Source organism: Typopeltis vanoorti, chromosome 5, assembly GCF_054136105.1.
Source record: "Typopeltis vanoorti isolate ZY-2024b chromosome 5, IOZ_Tvanoo_1.0, whole genome shotgun sequence".
Classification (NCBI taxonomy): Eukaryota; Metazoa; Arthropoda; class Arachnida; order Uropygi; family Thelyphonidae; genus Typopeltis; species Typopeltis vanoorti.
In genome coordinates this window covers 89,584,387-89,610,258 of record NC_143553.1, presented here as the reverse complement: position 1 = coordinate 89,610,258, position 25,872 = coordinate 89,584,387, and the positions used below count along the sequence as shown (strand labels likewise).

The 25,872-nt window shown below is 37.5% G+C and overlaps 1 protein-coding gene across 4 annotated transcripts in view; it reads right to left on the bottom strand.

The window, feature by feature from the left end:
• Nucleotides 1-605: 605 nt before the first annotated feature.
• Nucleotides 606-25,872, bottom strand: part of LOC150106637 (microtubule-associated protein Jupiter-like) — a 97,366-nt gene continuing 72,099 nt past the window's right edge. For 2 of the 4 annotated variants that reach the window (XM_090393236.1, XM_090393235.1), the window contains exons 2-4: nucleotides 8,372-8,673; nucleotides 4,077-4,148; nucleotides 606-1,154 (exon numbers count right to left, since the gene is read on the bottom strand). In XM_090393236.1, coding sequence (XP_090249362.1) covers nucleotides 1,066-1,154; nucleotides 4,077-4,148; nucleotides 8,372-8,673 — 463 coding nt within the window. In that variant the 3' untranslated portion in view covers nucleotides 606-1,065. Of the gene's footprint in view, nucleotides 1,155-4,076; nucleotides 4,149-8,371; nucleotides 8,674-18,736; nucleotides 19,018-25,872 lie in introns of those variants that run through there. The other 2 variants (XM_090393234.1, XM_090393237.1) reach the window with 2 other exon arrangements.

Genomic DNA, 25,872 nt, shown 5'->3' with positions numbered 1-25,872 from the left:
AAACTTTAAATTTCTTCCATAGATCTGTTGGATAAAACATCCCCAATTATTGGAGGCATTCTAACAGATACCTTATCTAATTTGAGGTATACCCAAAATCAAATCAATGAGTAGTAATTGTGTTGATATCACTGAACCTTTTTCTGAATCATTCTTTTATTTCTCTTATTGAAGAGCAGTTGAACTATTCTTATAAGGTCATGGTTTAGTTGTACTGCGCATTGAATTAAGATAGGATTTATCGCTTCTTAGTAATAAATAAAAAAAGGTATAGACTTGATAAGCTAAGCATACTTGATCAATCAGCAATATCTCGACAAGTATTGTGAATAGTATGAAGACAAATTAGGCACACTGATCAAATTAAGTCACTTATATTTATGATAAATTTGTGCCATTTCTCAAATGAAAAATATTGGAAATGTTTCTGAGAAGTATGTTTTAAGTCAATGCGATCTACTCAAACTAGATTTACCATAAGTTCTAAATCTTCCTACTCATACTTTTACGTATGCTTTGTGCTGGTGAAAATAGGATGTATTTACATTTTTTCACTAAGAAAAGTAATGGCAACCACATCTTGGAAAGACAGCCATGAAACAATACATTTTTCATATTTTATTTATTAAATTCTAATACGAGTATATTAAAAAACACGCTTTCAAATACAAACTTTTACATATTTCTGTGTTGTTCTAGAAATTGGACAACTTCATTACAGCCTCTACCATATCTGGACAGCGGGAGTCGACAGCTGTGGCTTAGGAACTAAATATCTTCTGTTCATCATGTAAGAGTTGAGGCTATAGCAGGGTAAATAACTTAGCACACACTAGCTACAGTGCTGGTATACACATTCAGCTTCCACCGCTATCTGACTTTATATAACAAAGGAACCGAAGTGTTTATATACAGTTAAGCTACACACAAAAAAAAAAAATAGCAAAATTGACATTAACCAAATATTTGTAGGGAAAAAAAAATTATAAAGACATCAGAAGAGCGTTACATTGTGGAAGACAAGACTAAGGCCAAACTTGGAAGGTGGCGCCATCTAGACCAAAATTAAAAGATACCGGAGCATTTACCACCAGGTGGATTTCTTGAACGATTACGGCAACCATCGGGTGTTTCACCATTGCCAATTGAAGAGTCTGAAAGGGAAAAAAATAAAGTTATCAAACGTGAAAACTAAGAATCTAATAACAATAGGAATCATTAAGATTTTCTAGGAAAATTGGCGTTAAATATTCTCTACGTACTGCAACATTAACCATCTTAATGGTTAATAATTGTAGACACTAAAAGATGGCGTGTCTATGATCACGCTACATCTGTTTTTTGTAAAGCTGACACGAGGGATATCTAAAGGGGATGGGAGGGCAACGTAGCAGACAACTAATTTATACTTCAACAGGAAATTCGTTTCTAGAAATGTAACCTGCGATCCTACATGAAGAACCGCCAGCCAAGGTTATTTAGCTTACAACGCCGACATTAGCGGCCGAACACTTTTTCAAGGACATCGTTTGGGGGAGGCAATACACTTTACCGTTCAGAGAAATAATGAAGAGTTTGGCGTTGGCCGGATTTTTAATCTACACCTTTTGCCGACGGAAGAAAAGGTGACGACGGATACAAAAGGGCCCAAACGAGGTATTGTGTTGATTGCAACACTCGGTCCAATTAAATACACAGCCTTGACCTCCGCGGATATGAAGTGAAACGATTGTAAACAAGGTTGCTATTTGGCAAGGAGCGGGAATGGCTTCTTTGTTAGTTCGGCCATTATAACCTTCCCCCCCTTTACTGACTTCACGCACAAGGACAAACGGTCAAGTCAGCGTAAGCTAACTTTTGATTTGTCCTATCCCCTCGTTAAAGACGAAAATCGGAACGCGCGGGTTCGATAGTAACAGATTTTAACGACAGGTGGTACTGTCATCTATACTCAACTTACGATCGTGGGTGTTGGCGCGATTTATTTTTAACATTGTACACACCTGTTTATCGGTACTTTGTTTTGATCTCCACCTGCTATCCCAGAATTCATCAGGATGATATGTTATCAGTAGTAGGCGACTCGACCTTCACCTCGAAAAGGATCTTCCATATACAGATATGGCATTTACAAGTTTGTTTTGCCTTGACCAATATTGTACACACCTGTTGAAGTGGGCGTTTAACCGGTTAAAGTAACTTAATTGCTTAAACAGATAATTGATACTTCTGCTGGGGATTCTTTAGTGTAAATTTAACTTAATAATTCAGCGAGTATTAGTCATGAGTTAAGTTTCCTAATAACTTTCACTATTACACGTACACAATATTTAAGGCAGTCAATTCTTCAAAACGACAGCTAACGAATTATTAACAATGTTATCCCATACATCGTTTTGATGCCTACGCATATGCGTTAAAACATCGCTTCCCATACAAGCAGGTTGCAATTTAAAGTTTCTAAAAAACTATTACTGGTTTATCATGATCGTTCTATCAGTGAAACAAACGTAATATTAAGAATTGAAAACCTATTTGGAGCACAAAAGTACTCATACACAGAATGAGTTAAGTCTTTTCACATCACGTAAGCTGTATTATTAAAGTTAATATCTCCAAGTTTACAGTCCTCAATATACTAGTACCTTGGATAACAAAGGATTTTTATAGTTTAATTAGTTTGGAAACCCAGCTCTAAAGACCAAACATGAAGAGCCACTTTAGGGCATCCGGCAAGCATGGGGATGCCCACATCGACCGATAAAGTACATCTTACAAAGATCAGTGCCCATGGCAGAATTCAAACTCGCAACCCGTTAGTGTATCTGCTCTAACTGCCAATCAGACATTCAAACTAATTTTATTAGTAATAAAAATGCAAAATAAAATTTGAAATAAGTGATAAATCAGCATACCATCCATTTTAGTGGATACCAGATGGTAATCTCTTAGGGGGGGGGAACATTATACTACCATAACGGGGAAAACATTTGGTTCAAAAATGTAAACACGTCAACCTAAAATCTCTGCGATCCTAAGTCTTGAAACAAATTTTGGCTCTTCCCAAACCCGTACTCACTTTTCATATTCGCGTCTCACCTCATCGATTACACTCGAAGAGATTTCTCATTTCCTTAGTTTAATAGTAATTATTTTATTTATCACTTCCTGGTGATCGTTCACGCGAATCATGTAGCAAGATTCCATCGATATCTTCAGTCAGATAAAATTCTGACAACTTTCATAATTTACCTCTTTTTTTTTTCCCTGAATTCTTTCAAAATCGAGTGCATCTTACTATTATCTAATCACTCCTGACCGTTATCTGGCAAGGTTTCATCGAGGATAACCTGCTTCATTTATATTCCATTAGTTAACTTTATCCCTGAGGCTCTTCAACCATTGTCTAGACAGTAGATAGCTTGGGTCACCGCCTTCATTTTCTTTGTCTCAGTTTCTTGCTTCTGTTGATATCAAAACCGTACTCTTAACGAGAGCGAATCAATCATTCTGGAACGTCTTGTACGGTTCATCTCATTGAATTAAATGCTGTGGGGAAAAAATTTTATGCCGATATTTCTATATAACAGCTATTTGAATTTTGAAATAATGGAATGTATCTATGAAGTATTTCACTCCTGAAATTGCGAGGCCAAAATTAAGATAAAAGCGTGTTAAATATCATAGAAAGGCTTCTTACAAAAATCACTAAATATTTCAAAATCGTGGACCAAGTAAAAAAAAAATCAATTGCTGAAATATACTTGTTCATGTTATTACTATAATATTACTTTCGAATAAGTCTGTCCGAGACAGGAAATCGATACGCTGTCAGACCATCTATACATTGCGATAACAAAATGAATATTTTGATATAATTATTTTCAGCCACTAGGTTTAGTAGCATTCGAGTTAAAACACATGAGACAAAGTAAAAAAGAAAAAAAAGCCAGGCAATTGTTTCCATTTCATAATCAATAACATGAAATAAAAACAATTAAGAAGCAGCCGATAGGATATCTTTCAATTCAATTTATAATATTTTAATTTTGCCGGTAGATGTCAGCACTACCTACCTGTTCCGTTTGTGTGGCCGTTAGCTTTCAAGCGCTGCTGGCACATTTCTCCTGTTATGGGGTTACGGCGAGCTGTAATAGAGGCAGTGGCATGCTTGTTAGAAAAGCTGGCTTGATAATCATGTATTAGTGTTAATATAAAGCAGCTAGTTTTTTTTTTTAAAAGCATGCACGTAATTGCAATAATTAAACGATTAAAAACATTTAAGCACAATTTGAAACTGACTTGCCAAAACGGATTTAAAACCGCATCGAGTTCCTTTCGAACTGTCGTGTAGTTAATCACTTTCAAAGAATTAAAGTTCACTATACAAGATAAATTATCAATAGCCGTAGTAGAAATGCTTTTTTTTAATCTTGACAGCACCCATTTGGTAGCTGTAACAGTAGCTAAGCAAAACTGGAATCTGTCATTGCAGTGGTCTCTGAAGCCTTACAAACTTTGTTTATCGATCTGGGAAGATGACGTCATGTTCGTCTGCTGTTAGTGTATGAATGCAGTAGTATAATTTCATGCAAACTAGAGACTGCATTTTAAACAATTAGCTTAATTGCATTTTAAACTTTTAATTGTTACAAAAATAGTCTATTTTTATATGCAAGTTCAGAAGACCATTAATACTAGTTCAGTCAAAAGTTTGCAGTAGATGTATAAAAATGAAGCCTTTGTCGGCAACTAACGTATAAACTGTCTGCAAGTTTTCCAACCACGGCGAGATCTATAGCATCGGGTCGTTGACCTGCCGACAGCAAGAACGAGATACCATTTAGATAAAACTTAGCGTTGTCGAGGAATAGTTTGGTGCTTTGGTAGCAGGCAATGTGTCATACACTTCAAAGATTTCTTTAGTCTATACTTACCTGGTAACAAAAGTTAAAAATTAACTTTTGATTTGGTTGCACGACATATTCCCGTTTGTCGCATTGAGGGATCGACTGTAGATTGCTGCAGCGCATATTCGTGGGAACGAAGGATGCGGTACATTTAATTATACCGTAATTTGTCAATGCGGTAAAAGCAAAATAGAATTTTGCTAAGGGTATTTAGATCGGCAGTGGTCACTGCTCCAGATAAGGAACAATAGTGTTCCAGTTATCTTCAGTTTCTGCCAGTATTACGCTAGAAATGTCATTAGCAGCTATAATGTTAAGAAAGGTATAATCGTTTAGTATAGAATCTTGGACAAAATGTGCAAGTTGCACATTGAGAAGACATCTTTAAGACATCTTCAGATTAAGGTGGTTTCCATTGAATTTCAGCATGTGGCCGTCTTAATCTGCGATGTCTATTCGATAAATGCCCGCACATTGTCCATTCAATAACTGAACAAACGGATTTAACTAAAAAAGTAATTTAATCACCATAAATGGTGGTGTGACGTAAGTACTGTTTAGCTTATTGAAATCCTTATTAAAATATTGGAGTGAGCGTCCGACATCCTCAGGACCTGTTGAAAAATTAACATTTAAATGATTCAGATTTGAGATGCGATCTGTTGTGAATCTACAAGATGTCCACGCACTCATTCAATCCGAGTCATCTTGATATTTAAATTAGTTGGAAAAAATCGAAAATTTTCAAAGCTACACATTTAGTGGGATGTTAGCGCTTTCATAATTTGGAATATCAAAATTTCGAGATCAGCTTCAACTATTTAAGCGCGTCATGGGATAATTTAACATTTATTCTTGCATTAATTTTAGTAGCACCTATCGTTCTGGTCAATATATTGTCTCGAGCTTCAATAGTCTACAAAGCACGCTAAGTTATTCTAGTTTTAAACGAGCACCTTTGATGAAATGAGAAAATGTTTAAGTTACACCTCTAGAAGGATCTCTGATTTGCTCGAAACTGTAGTGATTGAATGACTTACCAGTGTGGATGATGTATGTGTGCGCGCTCTTTCAATAGGAAAATAATCTCCGAGTTACTAGAAATTCTTCCGAATAGACTTGGTATGGAAATCATTTGTGAATACTGGAAAGTCCATTTATATTAAAGATGCACTCATTTACTTGAAGTGTAGTTACGTAACAGAAAAAAATTCTAAAGAGGAAGGAAGTTTAAATCCTCACTGTCAAAGATTTAGATCTTGCACGAACGCTGCAAGTTCGTCGGAAAGATACTTGTACGACTTCAAAACGTAAAGGAAGCGTACTGATAAGTTCGTTATAACTTATGAAACCATAGGTTTTTCTTTTCATCCATGAGAAAGAGCAAAATGTATCTTATTTCTCTTTAGATGAAGCACTCGAGTTCAGTGCGAGCTAATAAATGAGAGAAACCGTAACAGAACGGGATTCTTCGGTACAGCAGTTTTTAAAATTCAAAAACAATAAAACCATTGCAATCTACTCTCTTATGTGTTCATACCTCAATTATTGGAGGTTCTTTTTTCTAATCTTTTGTTTCGCAACCAAAACAATGTACCTTGTTGGTTAATGTGAACGATCTTAATTCCAGATTCGAATGCTCAGATGACAGCCCCTCTAAACTTTCAAGCGTTGAGGTTCATACGTTTAATTCACTCAAAGCATATCAAGCTTGAAAATGCTGAATCGTCACTTAAGATAATTTGAGAAGTGCAACTCCACACATTGCAGGACACTCAATTGCGAGTTCATGTAAACATTCTGAAAACGTCAGAATAATCTGCATAAAGCAATTTTTTCCCAGTAGTCAATTCTCCATTACGATAATGCTCTGGAAGTATGCATGTGGCCCTAAGAATTATTCTCCAAAGTAGTATAAAGAGCAGAAATGCTTTAAACACAAACTTTGTTTTTAGAGGGCATTTAGTTAGACAAAATTTAACTGAATGAAGGAAAGATTTGGCAAATCCAGAAATATGTTTAGGTCATACATAATGTTATTTCTCCAGAAAAGAAACCTGCTTAAGAAAATTAAGGGAGAAGATACGATTCCTCGCATCTAAATAAGAGTAGACAGGAGACAGTAATTTCTTCGCCTTAAGCATAAAAAAGTAGTAATTGATCCTGTCACTCATTTCCGTTTTCAGGATGAACTGTTCTGTGAAGCAGTATCCAGAACAATTTGGTTTTTCAATGGTTCCCTGATATCGCTAATCCAAAAACAGAACTGATGCTTTGACCAACTGAAGTCCTTCAAGAACGTCAACAGGTTTTTCTACTTAAGTTAAATTGTTTAGTTGTATGGCGAAAAACCAACCATCTGAATTCCACAAAGCAGTATTCAGGAAAGCATGTCTATTACCATTTATCAAAACTAAAATCAAGTTCTAGATAAATCAAATTTAACCACAAATCGGCATGAGCATTCGCAAAAATGAAATAGGATTGCGAAAGACTAAAGCAATTTAAACACTAAAATTGCTTCAGTCTATAAATGAAGACAAGTTGGTTCGTTGAGCTCAGAAAACAAAAACTCCAGACATTGACATCAGTCTGTTCACTGTTAAGTGCGGTTTAAAATAGTTTATGGGTAGAGAAGCGAGTCCGGTTGTATGGATAATGTTCTGCAAGAGTGATTGGAACACAAACGACTCTTTAGCTAATTGTTGAACCCACCGTTCAAAGTATCTCCTATTTATCAGACGATTAGCATCTGAAAGTGATTTAGGGAAAAACGATCCTAAGTCGGCCTCAAGCAAAAATCTTTCCTAAATGATTCACTAACACGTGCTGCTTTATTAGGTTAATAATTCATGTTTAAGAAACTGGCTTTATAGGCCGAGCACTAAAATTGTTTAAGGAACACGCAAAAGCAACAGACTGAAGAGAATGTCCTGTGCATTCTACGGCTGGTTTGTTTTCGTGACAGAAAAGTTCTGTACGAGACTCAACTAGATGAATTAAAAAGGTGGGATCGCTAGTATAAGTTGTGCTTGGACATTGTCCGGTAGTAACTCGGCATTTATAAGAAGAATTTATAAGAAGAGTTAAAAATTTCAACTTCCTGATAGAATAAATAGAATTGGTGATGTCCGAAGGCTAGTGAACATCTGGGTTTATCGCTTGCTTCGGGAAGTGCCATTAGCAATGAAGTGTTACCACTCTGCACGCTCAACATAACTGATAAGTTGACGAACGTCAGCCATAAAAAAAAATAGCGTGGAGAAATCCTTGCATGACAAACTTCTATTACAAGCAACTATCAGATCTTTGATTTAGATAATGAATTCAATTCTCCAAAATAGTAATAAGAAATGCAACATATTGCTCCGTTTCCTTGGAATTACTTAAGTGAAACAGACCATGAATTGTTAATATTCGTTTGTGCTGAAATGAAAACAAAATTTATATTTTTTTATTACCTGAGTTGGCGCTGCCTGTTCGTGGAGAGTCATCGGGTGAAAAAATATTCGATTTCAAGCGATCGACCACTTTTTTGGGAGTTTCAGAATCAACTGGAGGTCCGAATAGTCTACTCTGGGTATCATCCGATTTTCTTGGAGTTGCATGACCATTTGTGGGAGATCCATCCACAGAATCTGGGCTAAAGATTGTTGACTGCATGTAATTCTTAACGCGACGAGGAGTTTGCTCCTGAGGACTTCCTATGACCGAACCTTGGCCAAAAATATCACTGCATTCACCACCTGGAGGTTTTAGGACCCTGTTGAGAAATAGTTAAAAAAATGTCAAGCTATTTTAAAACAATGACGCTGGCCAACACTGTTAAATCACATGTTGACTATAACAAATAGAAAAATCTCAAAATCGGACTCAAGATCCACACGATCCGTTATACCTTATCCAAGTTTACAAAAAAAAGAAAAGCCACGTGACTGGTTAAAACTCCGCGAGGCAAAGTTGAACATCCGTTGCTCTAGACACCCACGTACAGCTGCTATCAGACTGGAGATTTCTCGGAACCTTATTAGTATTCTAAGAACATACAATCAACTGTTGGCAGGGTCGGGTCGCACTAACAAATGATCTTAAAGAAGTTAGGGCAGTGTCCCTAACCGCCGGCACACACTAATGAATAGTCAATGTAGGAGTTGTTCCGATGTTAGGCAGGCTACGGAGATAAATATCCCCTGATACTGAAACTCACAGGTTATTTACATGCAGATATGAAGGAATAATTTTGCTACGTTGATGGAAGGAAAATTATGTTAAGATATTTGCATTGTCAGAAAACAAGTTGATGTTCACTTAAAATAGCGAAGTGTACGCCTCTTGCTATAAGATGGTATTGAAACGTGGAATTTAGATTCGAAATGGAATCTATGTAGCAACGATTGTGTTATAGTAATAAAGTACTGTACAATGAGAGACTGTTAGGCTTAATTTAGTCTTGGCTTGAAGTTATGAAAGGCAGGTGGGCGTCGGAATTCAAGATACTCCATACGAGAGTACTGAAACTTAGTAAAACACCGTCGTATTTATCAAGATTGCCTTCATTATCCAAGAGTGGATCTTGGTCAGTGGTACAAAAATCCTTCATAATGTAAAATGGATTGAGGAAATAGTGGGTAATGCAGGTGCTTAAAGCAATTGGGACTCCGGTCTTCCAGATGTTCGTTGTCCTAATGGCTGCCCTTAAACCCAAATTTCGATTCAGGTTTTTAAGACTCGTAATCAAGACTCAATTTTGTTGCTGTGTGTCCTGATTCCACAGTAACGCCCCTAATAGCTAAATTTTGCCAATCAAACGAGGAAGCTTTAGTTCTTAGACGGTGGCTGGCAGCGGTCCCTACCGAGGATGGTTTCGTACCGAATTAGCTTTTACATCCCTCTTTCCCCCCCTCAACTTCCACCGAAACTACAGCTGTCAGGCGTCGTGCATCGTTGCTGAACTTGACCCAGCCGGTGCGTCATGCCGCGTGCCGATCTAGCGTCTCGACATACCTGACTGCTCGTGAGGCAACAGGGCGGACGATGGAAGCGACCGACAAAACTCGTCCAACCACACACCACCCATCTTGCTCACGACTGTTCCACAAAATAAAGAGGCAAAAGATCAAGGAGGGGAGAGTCTTTACTTCACAGAAGCGTTTGGTTTTTTTGAGGGACTAGGAACGAAAAATTAAAGTCTGACAAGGGTGTGTCCGCGAACGTGGGGGTAGTTGACCTGCAACACTGTATAGTATTTAAAAGCTTTTGTTTGCATGAAGGTGGAACTGGATGACGTAATCTGGGCAATATTGGGATATCTGCAGAGGAGTATCCATCTTCCAATCGGCCTCCCCCACCCATGTCAGAGCACTGCAATAGGATATACGAGTGCTAACCCATAGAAAAAAAATGCTACCATTAGTTTAGACAAGTCTATTTTAAGAGAATTTAACTTTGTAATTTAGTCTTAAATTTAATACGAGCTATTACGTGAAGCTAATTTGTTGTCGTCCAAGGCCAGCCTGTCAGTATCACTTTTCGATAGCCAAAAATTTTTCCACTTGTCTGAATAACTGCCATGATTATCACCAAATCTGCTAACTAAAGGATTAAAGAAATTTGAATCTTGTCTTTGCATAATGCTACAGAGCGGTCTTTACCACTCCAGGAATTGTAGAACCGAAATACATCCTGGATTGAGTGGATCCAATGTATTGATGGGGGCAATGCTACAGTTGCGATGGATAAAAGTAATTCTGTTTAATAGGAAAAACGAATAAACATACTATTCAAAAAACACATACTGGATACAATTTTCGATGTTGAAAGACAGGATTATTGATGTATCCTGTAATACAGGAAAACAAACTAAAAAATTCCCGATTAAGCAAGTCCTAATTCCGCTATACAAAATATTTGTAGTTGAGTTACGATAAATCTTTCAAGCCATGCGTTAGTAATTTTCAAAAACATTCATTAGGATGGTGGGCAAGTTTACAGTGCACAAATAGGTATTGTAAGTTGTTTCATTATAAAAAGATAGCATTCCTGATTATTTTTGAGCAATTGTATCGAAATTGCTTCTCTTTTGCCATATCAAAAATAGAAGCGAAAAAGGAAACACCACACCTTGAATAACTTACAGCAATCACTCTTCAAGGGGAAGATACCATTAGAGTTAACTGAACCAGAAAATGGTTATTTGATTCTACTTCAAATTGCTCCAACAGAACTAAAGGAGTTGCTCCACGTGCGTTTACCGTGGCTTAATATTTCCGATTTGATAATCTGAAGAGGTAACAGATAATGTCGTATCCTGTAACTTTCAATCCATTATCTCTTCGGCATTCTAGAAATAAAATCTTATCTTGGAAGTCGTGAAACTTAGCCACGAAGGTCAACGGTCTCTTAAAAAAGATGCCTTGGGTGTTTAAGACGTTTTATGGGTTTATAGTTTTTAATCGCCCTTTACTTCACAGGTAGTCTACTACAGCAGACAATCCCGAGGTTAGAAGGCCAGATAGGGAAATGCCCCCTGTGAACCGAACCTACAATAGAAACCAGAACAAACAGAACATGAAACTCGACTAACTTATTCCTTAGCCGTAGGCAACGAAGATGACATTCATACTAAAGCTTTTTTGAACTATAAAGTATTTGAACTATTTCTGGAATCTAGGGAATTTGTACCTTCAAGTGTGACCCAGAAGAGAAAAAAACGAGGTATTTGGTATGAGGACAGTTCAGTTTCCGTATACTCTATTTAGTTCCACGAACTTCCGTTTTTGATGTCCTGCATATGGGAATTTTATAGTACTAGAGGGAGCCACTAGTCTTATAGTTGCTAATCAATATTAGCGTCTGCCACAGGTCTCAGCGTCAATTTGCATGTCACGTACAGTCCACGTTTGTAATTTGAACACCGATGTTTTAATAGCTTAAGTTATGCAAGGGGAGGAAAGTGATTTTGGGTGTAATCAAGTTGTAGCACAGAAGTCGAGCTATCAAGTCACGCAATTGTAGAAGTCTGTTATGATACTTCCGGCTGCAAAAAAAAAAGAAAAAAAATAAGGATGATCAACTTTTGGTTGTCTTCAATTAATAAGAAGGCTTGTCATTGGTAACGTCTCATGACGTCCAATATAGTGGGGGACGAGTCCACCAACACAGGAAATGGTGGTTCGTTAGCCTGGTTTGTGGACATTACAACCAGGAAGCAGCAAAGGCGCTAATTAGCTGATTCCAATATTGAATGGAAAAATTTAGACAAGATTTTTTTTTTTCTTCGAATGAAAAGCATGTATTCGAATGCCATAGGAACAACTTTTCAAATTACAGTAAATGAGATCATGCTTAAGGAATAACATGAGCATTGAAACAATGTCATATGACATAAGTTGATCAATTAAATGGACTAACACCCTCGGGAACTGATTGTTTTTTTGCAGTGAACTAGTATCCGACTCATTTGAAGGCTAAATAAGGTTTACACTATCCCTACCTGTTAAGAAGCCCATTCTAATTACGAATAGATCAATTGGAACAATCATTACTTAGGGCTAATTCAATGTTCATTCAACCAAGATTGCTACGAAATAAAATTGATAAATATTCGTTATTTTACCGAAACGGACATCTTTCCTCCATCAGGTAAGTAGGAATCCTTGAGATGAAAATCTTCAAACGACCCGAGTAATCATGGTCTTAGAAACCCCTATTGTCCCCAAAACACAATATAGGTAAGCTTACAATAGCTGATATATGATCTTCAAGACCTTGTAACAGTTTCTGCGTACAAGGAACTTATATTTCATGAATGCAATAAATATTCATGAGATGGTCTGTTGATAAGAGCATCCTACAAAGTTTTCAGCAGCGAATGCTTCTGAAATTGTAGGAATTCGGATTAAGTTAATTCGTCAGTAAGTTCGTTACCCTAAATACAAAGATCGCTAACGATTCTGTACTCAATTTCTGAATCGGTTGACGTTTAACCGGAAATTCGTTAGATTTTGTGACACGTTCCCATCATAGAAAAGTAAAAGCCACAGAAATTTAGTTCGTTGTCTCCGCCCGTTGAAATTAGAGCCGCTTGTATTCGCAGAAATTAAAATGAACGCAGGAAATGAAACGATGTCGACACTAGTACAATTTCACAGGAAGTTTCATCAGCGCACAGGAAACTGTCACTCTTGTTACAGGTAATTCAGTGAAAAGGTTAGTAAGCTTACCAATAACTAGCACATGAGTATTTTGTAGTTTCAAAGTGTGTCACCAGGCGGATTTTCACAGAGCTAAAAGCTAACATCAGGAATTAAGTCAATTTCATTTAACTGCTGTTATAATCGGCCAATTGGGTATCCTCTTGAAATCTTCGAGACTGAAAACATTCCAAATCAAGTGCATGACGCGAAACGAGGGATGTCAATTCCAAGGAAATTCTCCGAAGCGTTCGAGGAGTAGCCACACCCTATCACTTGAACAACTGTTCATGTATACATCCGACTCGGGAGTCTGTGACGGAAGCCGATGTCGATAATTCCTTCCCTTGCGGGTGTTTCTTTTCCTTCAGGAAGAATTTACATAAAAACACTTTACATTTTAAAGTATTTTTACCACTCCAGGTGTAATACGTATCAGAGCGAAGTAATTTTTCCCTACGATCGGTCAACAATCTAAAGAACTAAGGGGGGTTGAAACCTGTTTTGTAAATGCCACTAGTGAAAAACGTGGCCCTGAATGCGTGACGACACGAAATTGTTCGGGATAGTTTCATTCGGAAGAGTTCTTTGGATGAAGAACCAACTGGAGCTTTGATAACAGGGTTTGGGACAGAAATGCATTAACTCTTATCTCTGGAGTATTTTTGTCCACTGTTTATTGCTCGAGTCTGTCTGGGATGAAAGTCAAAGCTTCCGTATGTTTACTTCCTTTGAAGAATGGCAAGAAAGTTCAAGTTCACGAGGATCGTGTGAGAAGTTTGTCAAACACCCCTCCTTTTTCTTCGGGGGAAAAAAAAATGAAATTTATCTTGAGATAAGTGCGCGAGAAGTCTCATTTTCAAGTTCAGTTCTTCGCATTAGCCTTAAAAATTACGATTTTATCATCCACAGAACCGACTTACTGGATTTCATAAGTGGAGAAATTAGACGCAGGTTACCATGACAACGGCATTCTTCCATTTTGCTTTTTCGCAATAGGAATTCGGGAGAGACCGTTGAAGTGTCACGCTTCCCAAATGATCATTGCAACTTTATGATGCAAGATTGTTTTTTCCATCTCGGATGGTGGTATAAACGTGGCATTTTTAGCACCGCATCTGATAACCCAAGCTAAGCTCCACAGCCATTTCAAGCTGTTTGGGAACTTTACCATGTAATAATAAAACTGCCGGCAAGACTGATGCTCAGCAGAATCTTATGTAGTGGCAATGTCCCTGAATTGCTAGTGTATGATCGCTAAAAATCAGTCGATATTTCCCATTAGGTGAATAATAGAACTGATTTTTTTTGTAAAAGCTGAGTTCTAGAATGTTATGCATTTGTGCTGACTGGAGGACGATTTCGATCAAGAAATAATTAGCGTTTAAATCCAGATTACGTTAATACCTTTTGAACCCAGATTTAAGTTTAAGCGGTGGTAATATGCATTCATAACTGTTTGATAAAGCAATCTGGGAATTCCATTTAAAAAAAAAAATCGAAAGATGCACGAAAATAGAAGTCTTTTTCATCCTTGAGGGCAATTTTTTTCTGCTTCATCTTTATTTTATAAAAAAAAGATTAATATTTCGACTTGAACAGTTCGCTGCCCACGACGACTGGTCTCGCATCGATTCACCAAACCGGCATGACAACTGCATGTTTACGATGCAAGTTCGTCAGGCTGTTACATTTTGATGCTGAATAGTCATGCATGACTACAGTTAATAAGAAGAAAAAATCTTGAAGATAATTAAAGCAGACACTGTCTTTTCCAACACGTATTCTTGAGACACTCAAAAATGGTCGAGTTGTTGACAGGAAGTTACTGTTAATAGACAACTCACACGTATTACTGAGGTCAGTGAATAACACTGGATAATGGTCTGCTATAGTATTAATGGATCGGCTTCTAATTGTCCATATTTTGGCTGTAAATATTAGTCATTGTGGCCCATAAGAGAATCAGTTCTTTGACATCCATCTGACACTTTTGCCAACAATTAGAAAATTTTTAAATGGAGCCAAGATAAAGACCAATGATGTATTTGATTGCTGCCGGTAGGTATGCAACCTTTGTACAGAACAGTTCAGGGTGACAAACCGAATGGCAACAGGTGAAGTTGGTATTCTGTTGCATTCTTTGATCAGTAATTACAGCCTAGAGCTGCAATAGGTATCGTGACTTAACTTCTAGAGGAGTTTTCTATTTATAGCTTAAACAGTCACGCACGCCATTCAAGTGAAGTCGGACGTCAATTGAATTACAATTGCTGTCAACGATGTAATTTTTCCTTTAGGATACAGAAATGCTTCAGAAAACTCGATTTGAGGAAATGGGATGCAGTAACGTACTCCAAATGTTCATTTGATCTGAGCAAGTAACTTTTGGATGAAGCCATGTAGCGTGGGCGTAATCAAGGATATTTAAGAGCACTTAGGATTTTAAGAACGGCTGGATTTTGACTGGAAGATGAATTCAGATTGGGATCCTCAGAATGCATAATTGAGGATTCCAATTTCATCCACAAATAAAATCAGTATTAAAAAACAACGGAGAAAATACTTCAACTAAAATTTATCCTATTAGGGACTTGGACGAATCGCTTTGGGTGGTTCTCTTGTATTATATGATCTTCACTGAAGTACCCCCCCCCCCAGTATACTCAAGATTTCGAATGGTATTGGAAAAGTGAAATATTTTAAATACAGCCCTAGGTCGAATAGAAATGAATCTTTACATCGCAATAAGAATTACGCGAGTTGTTAAGCAGTCGGGGATACCTTTTAAGTCCCTTATAGAAAAGGGGGCGGCAATTCTACCCACCTTTCCCTTTAGTGCGATTTCGTGAAGAATCGCAGATGACCTCCATCGAAATACTTGGGAATTTAACAAGCCGTAACCTTCTTTTCGGAGTTCGAATGGTGTACTAAGGGGAGGGGGGAGAGAAAACCGAGGTGCTTCAAGACTCGAGACAAAAACGCTTCCCACCATAACCTTTCCTCACCTGATCCACGACGGTGCCTAACAGTACACAAAGATTCCGAAATGCCAAACACATGGAGGGGAAACCTGTTTTGCCGGCAGCAGAGCGACCGATCATATGCCCCTTATGTGGCCTCACGGTTAGTGCAAGTTGGTGATCGATCCAGGCTGATTACAGACTACCTTGTCGTCTACCAGTCTATTATAGGCCACTGGGAGTGTAACGCACGCTAGGGTGTTACAAATTTCACACCGCATTTCGTTTTAGCACGAATTTCATCTGTCACGTCTTGCACGGTGTGCCAAGAAACGAATGAAAACGTAACTTAAACTCTGAATCAACAAATCCAAATCATTACTGCTTAACGTTATGTAATTTGTCAGATGATTATCTTGCCTATAGGATCTTACGTAATCGCTCCAAATGAAAGGCTCTAAAACACGAATTCAGAAAGATTTGTTTTTATTTCATAGCAGACTTCATTATCAACTCTCGTGTTGATTGTTTGCAGTTAGATCACTGTAGCGATTAGGTGGCGCTGCAAGTGCTTAAAGTTTTAAACAATGAACATTTGGAAAATGATTATGTTGTCAATTACTGTCTGGACAAATGCAAGAATTAAAATTAATGGCTAACATTTAGTTCGGTTTTCTAGATAGGAAACAGATGAATTGGGAAGTGGCTATTCAGGACAATTTCTGAATGTTAGTTTCAAAATTAATGAACTACCATTCGATTAAAATATTAACCATCTGTGAAAGTATCCCGCCTTCATATTTCTAAAGTTCATGTTTAGAAATTGAATACCGCAAGAACTTCGTACTTCAGTTATGCAGTGGAAATTACCTGCTGCCGACTTAGTTCGCTTGGTGGCTATAACACGAACGCGACTTAAAAAAAATCCAGTGAGACAGGTTTTTCGCTAGGAAAAAACCCGTTTAACTGAATTTTTTTTACAAAAAATTCTTAATCATTAAAAAAAAAACAGTTCAATATCATAATTTGTCTTGAGAAATATCAAATACTGTGCTGGCAATAAAAAATTATTTTGCGATTGAGGTCAATGGGCGAATCATTCAATTGAAATCCAAGTATTTGAAATGCGATATATCTTAGTTCAATGAGCGTTATCTGCTTTCTCAATTGTAAAGGCTTGTCTGATTTCGTGTCAGAACGAGGCATTTGAGTACTTTATCTCAATAAAGTTCGGCATTGCAACTTTCAGTCGACTCAAGATATTGTCAACCACTTAGATAACGGTGATAAAGTTTCAGTATTGTTAAAATTAAACTCCTTAAGACAGCAACAGTTGATTTATACAATTAGCTTTAATAATCCAACCGGAACTTGTACGAATATAGATACACCTGACAGGATGTTTGTTTAGGTGACGCAAGGCCTTTGGAGCGAGAACAAAAAAAACAGCTGTGATGCAAACTAAGGACTGTATATTCATTAAAAATAGTCTGGTTATTATTCGAGTTGTAGTTCTTGGATAACTAGGTGTACAATGGTTTTCTTTGCAGTTTAGTTTATATTCAAAACAATGCTGATCCGAATTCAGCTTTAGTTTGTCATCTTTACATGCGTTAAAATACTGATTAATGATTCTAGCCTTGAATGATGGGTTACGTGCGATACCTTGAGCATGTCTATATGCAGTTCGGCACGACTATTGGTATCTTAAAATGTTGTTTCAATGTTTAAGTGAAATAACATTTCATTTAATCTGAAAACAAACTAGTCTATAGGTTGAGGAACAAGATATCCAATAACCAATAATTGGACGAGTATGCGAAATGTAGCAAACAGTTCTTATGTAAAGAAATTTGAATTCGAGTTGAAGCTCGGACGTAACACTTACAAACAGATCCAAATAGCAAGTGATCGACTGGAAGTTGTTCTGCATAAAAAGATCACACATTAGAAAGACGAAGAATCAAACTTTCTTTAATAAGCTTAATTTCATAAACATTAAATCCTAGATTAAGAAATGGAAACAAAATGGATATCCGACAGAAAAATTCAGAAGTAATATTACTGCCTATGTCAACGAAAAATTAAGTGTTTACAAGGTGCTCCATATTCATGGATTTAGGATGCTGTTGAAGTGCTAAGCTTCAACAGCATCCCAAATTTCGTTCGAATCTTATCAAAAATGCATTAAGTGCTTTAAGTTTGTCACTTAAAACGCGAATTTTAATCTCCTGCGATTTATCTTTCAGTAGGCTGAAGTTCACCATCTTATTATCATAAGTATATTTAGTATTGCTAAAAGATTTAGAAAATACTTTAATTTATTCTAATATCTACTTGTGAGGTATGATCATGAATAAAAATTAAAAGGAACTTAAAATATGGAAGTTTTCCCATTAGCAGTGAAACGAACCAGAGAAAACTCATTTATTTCCGTTTCAGTTACGAGAATAAGCACAGGAGTTAAAAAAGGTTTCTTGGAAGATTACTGATGACCCCTGAGGATTATTCTACAATAAAACCAGTTTGTACGGAAACAAGTTAGGCATCACTGAGATTAAATAATTCACTATAAAAATTCCAAATTTCCAAAAATATAAAAATTCCTTTCCTTATTCTCCGCCCACTGTTCAAAATTTACTGACCTCTAACATCTATCATATACACTCACCGCTTTCCTCGGCCAATTTTGTCGAGCTCAACATGACGGAAGTCGTGTACCGGAGCCATCGTGTCCAACGACAACAACACGCACGCACAGATAGTAACAGACAGACGGAGGGGGGTATTATACACTAAAACTGCACGTCCACTGGCAACCACCTGGTCCAAGTGACACGGAGTGGTTGATACAAAGCCTTAAAAGGCTGCCTTAACCCCCGGCTTCACAGAGAGAGAGAGGGAAAGAGACGTCAGCCTTTCCGCTATGGCGCTCGTGCACCAACCGTATCGCAGTGTTACAGGCGGAACCGGCCAATCGCTCATACGTCGCTACAGTCTGATGCGGCTCGGTGGTGGCGACCTCTGGTGGTCGAGCTTCACTGCAGACGTTGCTCGAAGCACATACAGAGGAGAGGCCTGCAGGTGTTTATACATGAATGCCTACCTAGCAAGGGAAAGGCTTTGTTCCCACGAAGGGTTCAAGTGTAGACTCAGGAGAATTATGGTCCCGACAGCTGCTGATGCTACCGATCGGGTTATTTCCCATCCCCCTCCCTCTTTAACATGGGGTGCTACAGAACGGTTATCTCTAAGGTTATATGCGAGGATCAAGTTGCTTTACAGTTTAGAACTAAATCTAAAGTTCAGAAATATTCGGGTCTTAAGTGATCTATTCCAGGACGGCTGCACATCTCATCCTATATTACACGCAAGATGAACATGGCCTTGGAAAGAAGTATTTTCCAGCATGATTTCCACTCCTATCTTGCCATTCCCACTTCAGTGAGGATGCTAACTACCATTCGTGACTTTCAGTAATAAAAAAAACTCAATTTTCCAGAGGAAACAGAACTTATTCCTCATTTTAGCTCTTTGCCATCAAAAATAGAATCGGTTCATTTGATGTAAAATAATTCCCAGAGCAGTGTTCCTGTTCCAACTTAACGGCACAGCAGAAATCTCCAAATTAAAAATTTGGAGATTTCTGCTGTGTTTAAAGAATATTTAAACTACAATAAAATCTAACAATGGTAAATTCCACTAATTTACCATTGTTAGATTCGTTACTGCTAAATTTTATTTCAAAATCCTTCTACTACGTGGCGCTACTTGCATCTTAACAATGTGGATACCGAAGTATTAAAACAAGCTTAGATTACTTTTATTGCCTCTAGATATTTTTATTCTAGAAAAATAGTTACTGATAGGTGGAACTACTACTGAAAAACAATTCTGGATGAATGCCAAGATAATTTAACCAAAACAGAAGGCATTTGTTATTCGAATACTTTCGAAGTAATTATCAGAAGCATTTTTAGGTCAAGAAAAATACAGTAGAAGAGCCCTGACACTCCATCGTTTCCAGGAAATAAATGTGAATGATTATTATCGGGTATAACGTAGTGACAAACTTAACGAGGCATTTAGAAGCGGGTTTTTAACCTCACTGGGTCAAGTGGCAGATATTAAGAAAGGGCATTTGGATAGAGTTGATATACTGTAATGAACTGAAGGATGATTCAAGTCGTAGCGATTATGAAAGTGTAAAATATTGAAATGTATCGTTAAGGAGCGTGGAGTTGCTTTTTTTTTTTGGAATGGATTGCAAGCATTAAAATGCGAACTTAATTTCCTAAATCGAAATCACAAAAGTGATAAACAAGAAAAACTGAAGTGCAAGAGGTTCATCGAATTTGATTCGGCAGTCTTGGAATCCTACCTTCAGTGTTTGACCCTTGAACTGATGTCCAAGTTACACAGTTGAGTTGTAGAAAACAAAACCAATCTTCAGAATGAGCCTCAAAATGCTTAGTCTAGTTAATTTCTCGCGACGTAAAAAACAAAAACTAATAAATATTGGAAAATAATCATTATTTTCCTACAATTTGGTAGAATTGCATACATAACGATGGATGAAATCGTCTTCTGGACACCTGATTTTTCATCTAAGTTTCCGCGTAGAATAACTCAGACAACCACCGTATAAGACCTGTTAATTCACCTTTTTTAAAGCCCATGAAACTTAGTTTTCCACGATACCTTTAATTTCAATTGTATACAAGCCTGAAAGATGATTAGTGGCAACTTAACATTCCTGACAATGCACAAGTTCACATGACGTATTGCATAACTTTCCATGACTGTCAGATGCATTGGAGTAAATCAGTGATGATAGTATTGGATACAAACTGTACTATAGAGGCTTTCAAAGGGTTGATCACGTAGGTGTAATGCAATGGTGTGCGAAGCAAAAACACAAAGTTATCCGATTCTAGTAGGAAAGGAATCAGTAGGTGGGTGAATTGTGTGTCCGCCCACGCGTTAGTGAATGGGGTGTCGTGACTGTATACTCGTAATGAATGCTGTTTTTGGTCATTTAGTAACGTACCCCCCCTCGTTCTTCAGTATAGAAGTGTGTTGGGAAAACATTAATTTGAGCTGCGATTAGTCCGACCAGGATTCGGACTAATGGTTACACTAACTCAGTAAAACCCAAACAGGCGCCACAAAGCCTGATGTAAGAGCTTTTGGGACATTCGGTAATGAGAGAGGAATGAGCAGTTTTCGTTCGAAATGCAATGACGAACAGGAAGCAGAGACCCATGGAGCATTGCGCAAGGTAGTTAGAAACATTAAGACTGAAGACCGTCAGCGATGGAGCAGGTTGCGATTCGTAGCTACCCAGATGACCTGAAATTACTGCTTAAACAGCTGGTTTAAGCAACTGCTACGGCGAAGCAAAAATGAGATTTGTTAGACCGGAAGTGATTGGAATTTAATTCATTAAAATCGAGCATTTCTGGAATGTCCAAAGAAAAATTTTAGAGTATATTAAGACGAAAACGAGGATTGCCATGGTTCAAACTATAACGAACCACCTAAGGACAAAAAACTGCAATAAATCCTAAGGAGAAGAAATACAATAAATCTCATCTAGATCAGATTTCCAAGTCGGGTAGTATTTAAGCATGTGGACTAAGCGAAAGCCTCCGGAAATTTACTTTAAACAACGTAATTCGCGCTTGCTTCGGTTGAAATAGGGGTGGGGTTCAATTCTCGACAGTGTCGATAGAAATTTAACGAACATGTTTTCAGGAATTGGGGATGCTAAATGGACATTTTTCACAAACCAAACAAACTGATCTTAGAACCAAGAATGGCCAAGACCATCCAGGAATAAGTGACTTCATGTAAAGCGATGAATTAGTTTGTATCTGAAGAAATGAATCTATAGCGGGTACTCAGAAGGAACCCAGGAAATTGATTAAACTGAACCTGGATATATGTACAGCCCGATTACATTTATTGGATATCGCCTTAAAACTGCACAAATATTTGCACGCCTTCATGAATCGACATTAGTTTATATGCTTTATGACATATCGTTGTTCTGATGTACGTATAATTATACACAAAGTTTATGCGTGCTTTTCCTGAACACTTTTACTGTTGCAATAAGTAAAATATTCTCTATATTTAGGGAATATTTGATTTTACATGATTCGAGTGAGTAAAATTCAGATTTTTCGCTCCAACCCTATATCGCTGATTGATTAAATTTGTTTTAGGATTACATTGTACAGAAATTGACAATCAACTATTTTATAGAAAAACGTTATGCAAACAGATGATCAACAGGTTTTTACATTAGGAAACACTTCCTCTGAACTCAACTGAACGATCACCGGTACACGTTTTAACCGTCTGCTTCAAAAGAAACAGGTTGATATTACTAATGTCCGAACGATGGAAAGTTGACCACGAGTGCAATGACCATGTGTCATACAGCAGGTTTGACTCAGAAGTGCTCTGCACTCAAAGCATCGTACAAGCAGTTATGGCCGACGCTACACGGGGGCAGTTAATGCTTTCTTCCTCCCAGGTACAAAATCAGGAAGGTTTAGATTACTTTTGCCCCACACTTATTTTTACTCGCTTTTGGAGTGCCCAAATTTCTATTCTTTCCTCTCGAAAATAAATTGAATTTATAGAAGATAAGATGGCTGATGGGTTAATTGCTTTAAATCAGTGGTCAGAAAAGAAAAAATCCTGTAGCTCTCTCAAACCTGTACTTCTTCCTCAAAGATGAACACTTGAAGCCCTCGGAGGAGCACTTACATGACCAACCAAGCCTTTCTTTTAACAAATACAAATTTAATGCAAGTTTTGGAGCATTTCTAGAAAGTTGTGTTAAAGGAGACATCCAGCAACTGCAAACTAAGTACTCTACAATAGAGAACAAGATTAAGTTATTCCAGTATCTTCGAAATGAGTCGAAAAAAATTTTAGCTGCTACTGGGACCAATCGTGATAACAGCTCCTCCTGGGGCAAGCGAAAGCTATTAACTATTCTCCTCCTCTCCGAATGACTGTGATTCAGAACAAGTCTTCAAACTCGGATTTTAGTTGGCAGTAATTTACAACTTCCAAGAAATAGCAAACTACGAAAAGTAAAGTCGGCCAACAATTAATGGCTTCGCTGTACATGGACGAGTGTCAGGTGACCTCTGCCGTCAGTTCTCGCCATATCGTCATTCGGAACAACGGGACTGGACGCTAACGACACCAGTCCATTTATAATTAAGGCGGAGCTTTGACCAAAAACATTGACATATCTAGGATTAGGTCGGTGGTTTCCTTGTCCCGTTACCAGGAGGGAGTGACTCACATGGACAGCATGGCTATTTATGGCTTATTTTACTCGCATTCGGCCCTCAGGTAACCAAAAGGGTTACACACACACACTATTTGATAAACAGCCTGAAATAGAAGTGGGAAAGGGGTCAAATCTTATTCCAACAATTGTGATGAAACCAAGTTTTTGTTGTTCTAGCACGTGATTGCGTGCATATCTGTCCTTGGATTCGGTAAAATAGGCTATGTTTTTTCAGTTGCATTTCTTTTGCTCTTATAGAAGAATCACCGTACTTATGCTAACGGGCGAGATAACATTGCTATCTCCCTGTGTGCCCCCGGTCTCCCGCCGATGAAGTGGGTTTTTACTTCAGATACGACTGAAAATCTTAAGGCTCCTTGACACTTTCTTACCAGGGAAGGGGGATACCGCAAGAAAAACTTCCCTTAGAAAAAAAAAGATTTACGTTGAATATTGATACTGTAGTAAGACTACCAAACAGCAACAAAAGATATTTTAGGGAAAACATTTACTTATTTCGAATACTATGCAGTTATTAATAACGCTATTTGTAATAATACTCAGCAGGTCAAGGTAGGTTCTGTTACTAGACTTTAACGGCACGTGTTGACAGGTGTATATCATAGCAGATTATCCAACTTGAATTGCAAGGCGTCGTCCTGTCAGATCCATGCGATGTTCTATACTTGACTGATTACTACTTACAACCTAAGTGGGTATGAAGCTGATGCAAAATAGCTTCAGGTGTTGTATTATAGCAACGCATTTCAATAGAGCTTATCAAGGACTTTCTGACATGTCAAGGCTGTCCCTATTAACTAGGGTCTGTACAGTTGTTAGGGTGGCATAGCCGAACAAACGTTTGATGCATAATTCCATGCTTGGTAAGATTGTGAATGGTGCGACAATCTTTAGTCCCTTCGGCACAGGTGGTTTACGTGAATAAATTATGGAAGTTTTTTTTAATTATAAATGAACAAATAACTGATTTTCATATGCCAATGATCAGAGGAATGAATGCCAATTCCATAAATCAGTTATTTATCAAAGTCAAATTTAAGAGTGCCGTAGTTATTCGCCGTCAATGCACTCACTGATCCCCGACACTATAAGGATTTACTCACTCCCTTTTATTCAGGTTCCCGGCGACGGGCTATTGTGGTTTCCCACCATCTATTGAAAATTCTCCCCTCTAATATAAAATTCCGTGTGACCCACTATAGTCCTTTAATCTATTCTTATAGCATTCCAGATCCTGATAATCTCTTGAATCCTTTGAAATGTCATCTTGTCCAAATTCCAAACAAATTTGCATACTGTAATTTTATTCTCTGATGCTGTAGATTTGGCATTGAACAGATACTTGTTTACGCTTTAAATCTAAAGTAATAAAAGTAAAAATAAACATTAAGTTCGAATCTTATCTCATTTTTGGGGAGGATATGCGACTGAATTGTTTAGTATTAAAAAAATTCGAGTAAGTTGTGAATGTGGATTTAGGAGATTGATAAAACCACTCAAGCTGACTTAACTTATTCTAGTTTATTAAAATGTCACCTGTACCCCTGAGGCTGCAACACTTCATATTACGTACTGCCTCTTCATGAGTCAAAGTTAAGATGAAGGTTTAGCTCTTCATTACTATAATTTTAGATCAAAGCGATCGGAAAATTAAACTATAAAAAGCTTCAGATTATACTTTGAAAGAATTTAAGCATCTAAATAGAACGAACATGAAAACCTGTTCAGTTCTTTACAACTAAATTAGTTGCGTATTTGCCAGTTTTGCTGGTCCAGTTGGCTTTTGTGAGACAAAAACCTGCCTTTTAGACCCAAAATTGCTTGGAGAAAAAGGATTAAGTAATCGTACTCCGATGTGAGCTTTGCACAAATCTACTAGAGGAAGAGTTCATTTTGGCTTCGGCAAAAAGTGAACGATTGAATAAGACTATATATTGGCACAAAGACCTCTTAGTGTCCATATTAACTTAAGTGCAAAGAACTCGGATCCGGAAGACAATAAATAAGGAGCACAGCTGTAAATGAAGGAACTGTCACGAAGGAGTCTTCGAGTGGCAGATAACAGGAAAAAGCGGATACTCGCTGTTCGTGACCTAACCTCTTACAAAAGATGAGTTATTTCAAGACTGTAAATCACTCCACATCCTTAATTATTAATAAAGTTAATTTATAGTCCTTTAAAAGAAAAGTCTTTTACTTCTGCTATTCATTAAACGATTTTTCTGTGGAGATGTTCAAAAGAGCGTTTGTATACAAGCTCAGTAGAAGCCTTTGCATCTCCCTTTGTATCCTGACATTCATGAAAGATTACTCACGAGAAAATGAGTCCGCATCTAAAGTGATAGATCAGCTACCGATAGAAGTTGACTTCCGTATTAAACCAATGAAAAAACTCCAATCAGGTGAAAGAACCATATTCCCAACAAATCTTTTGGTGCAGTTTTATTATACAGCATTCCAACAATTAA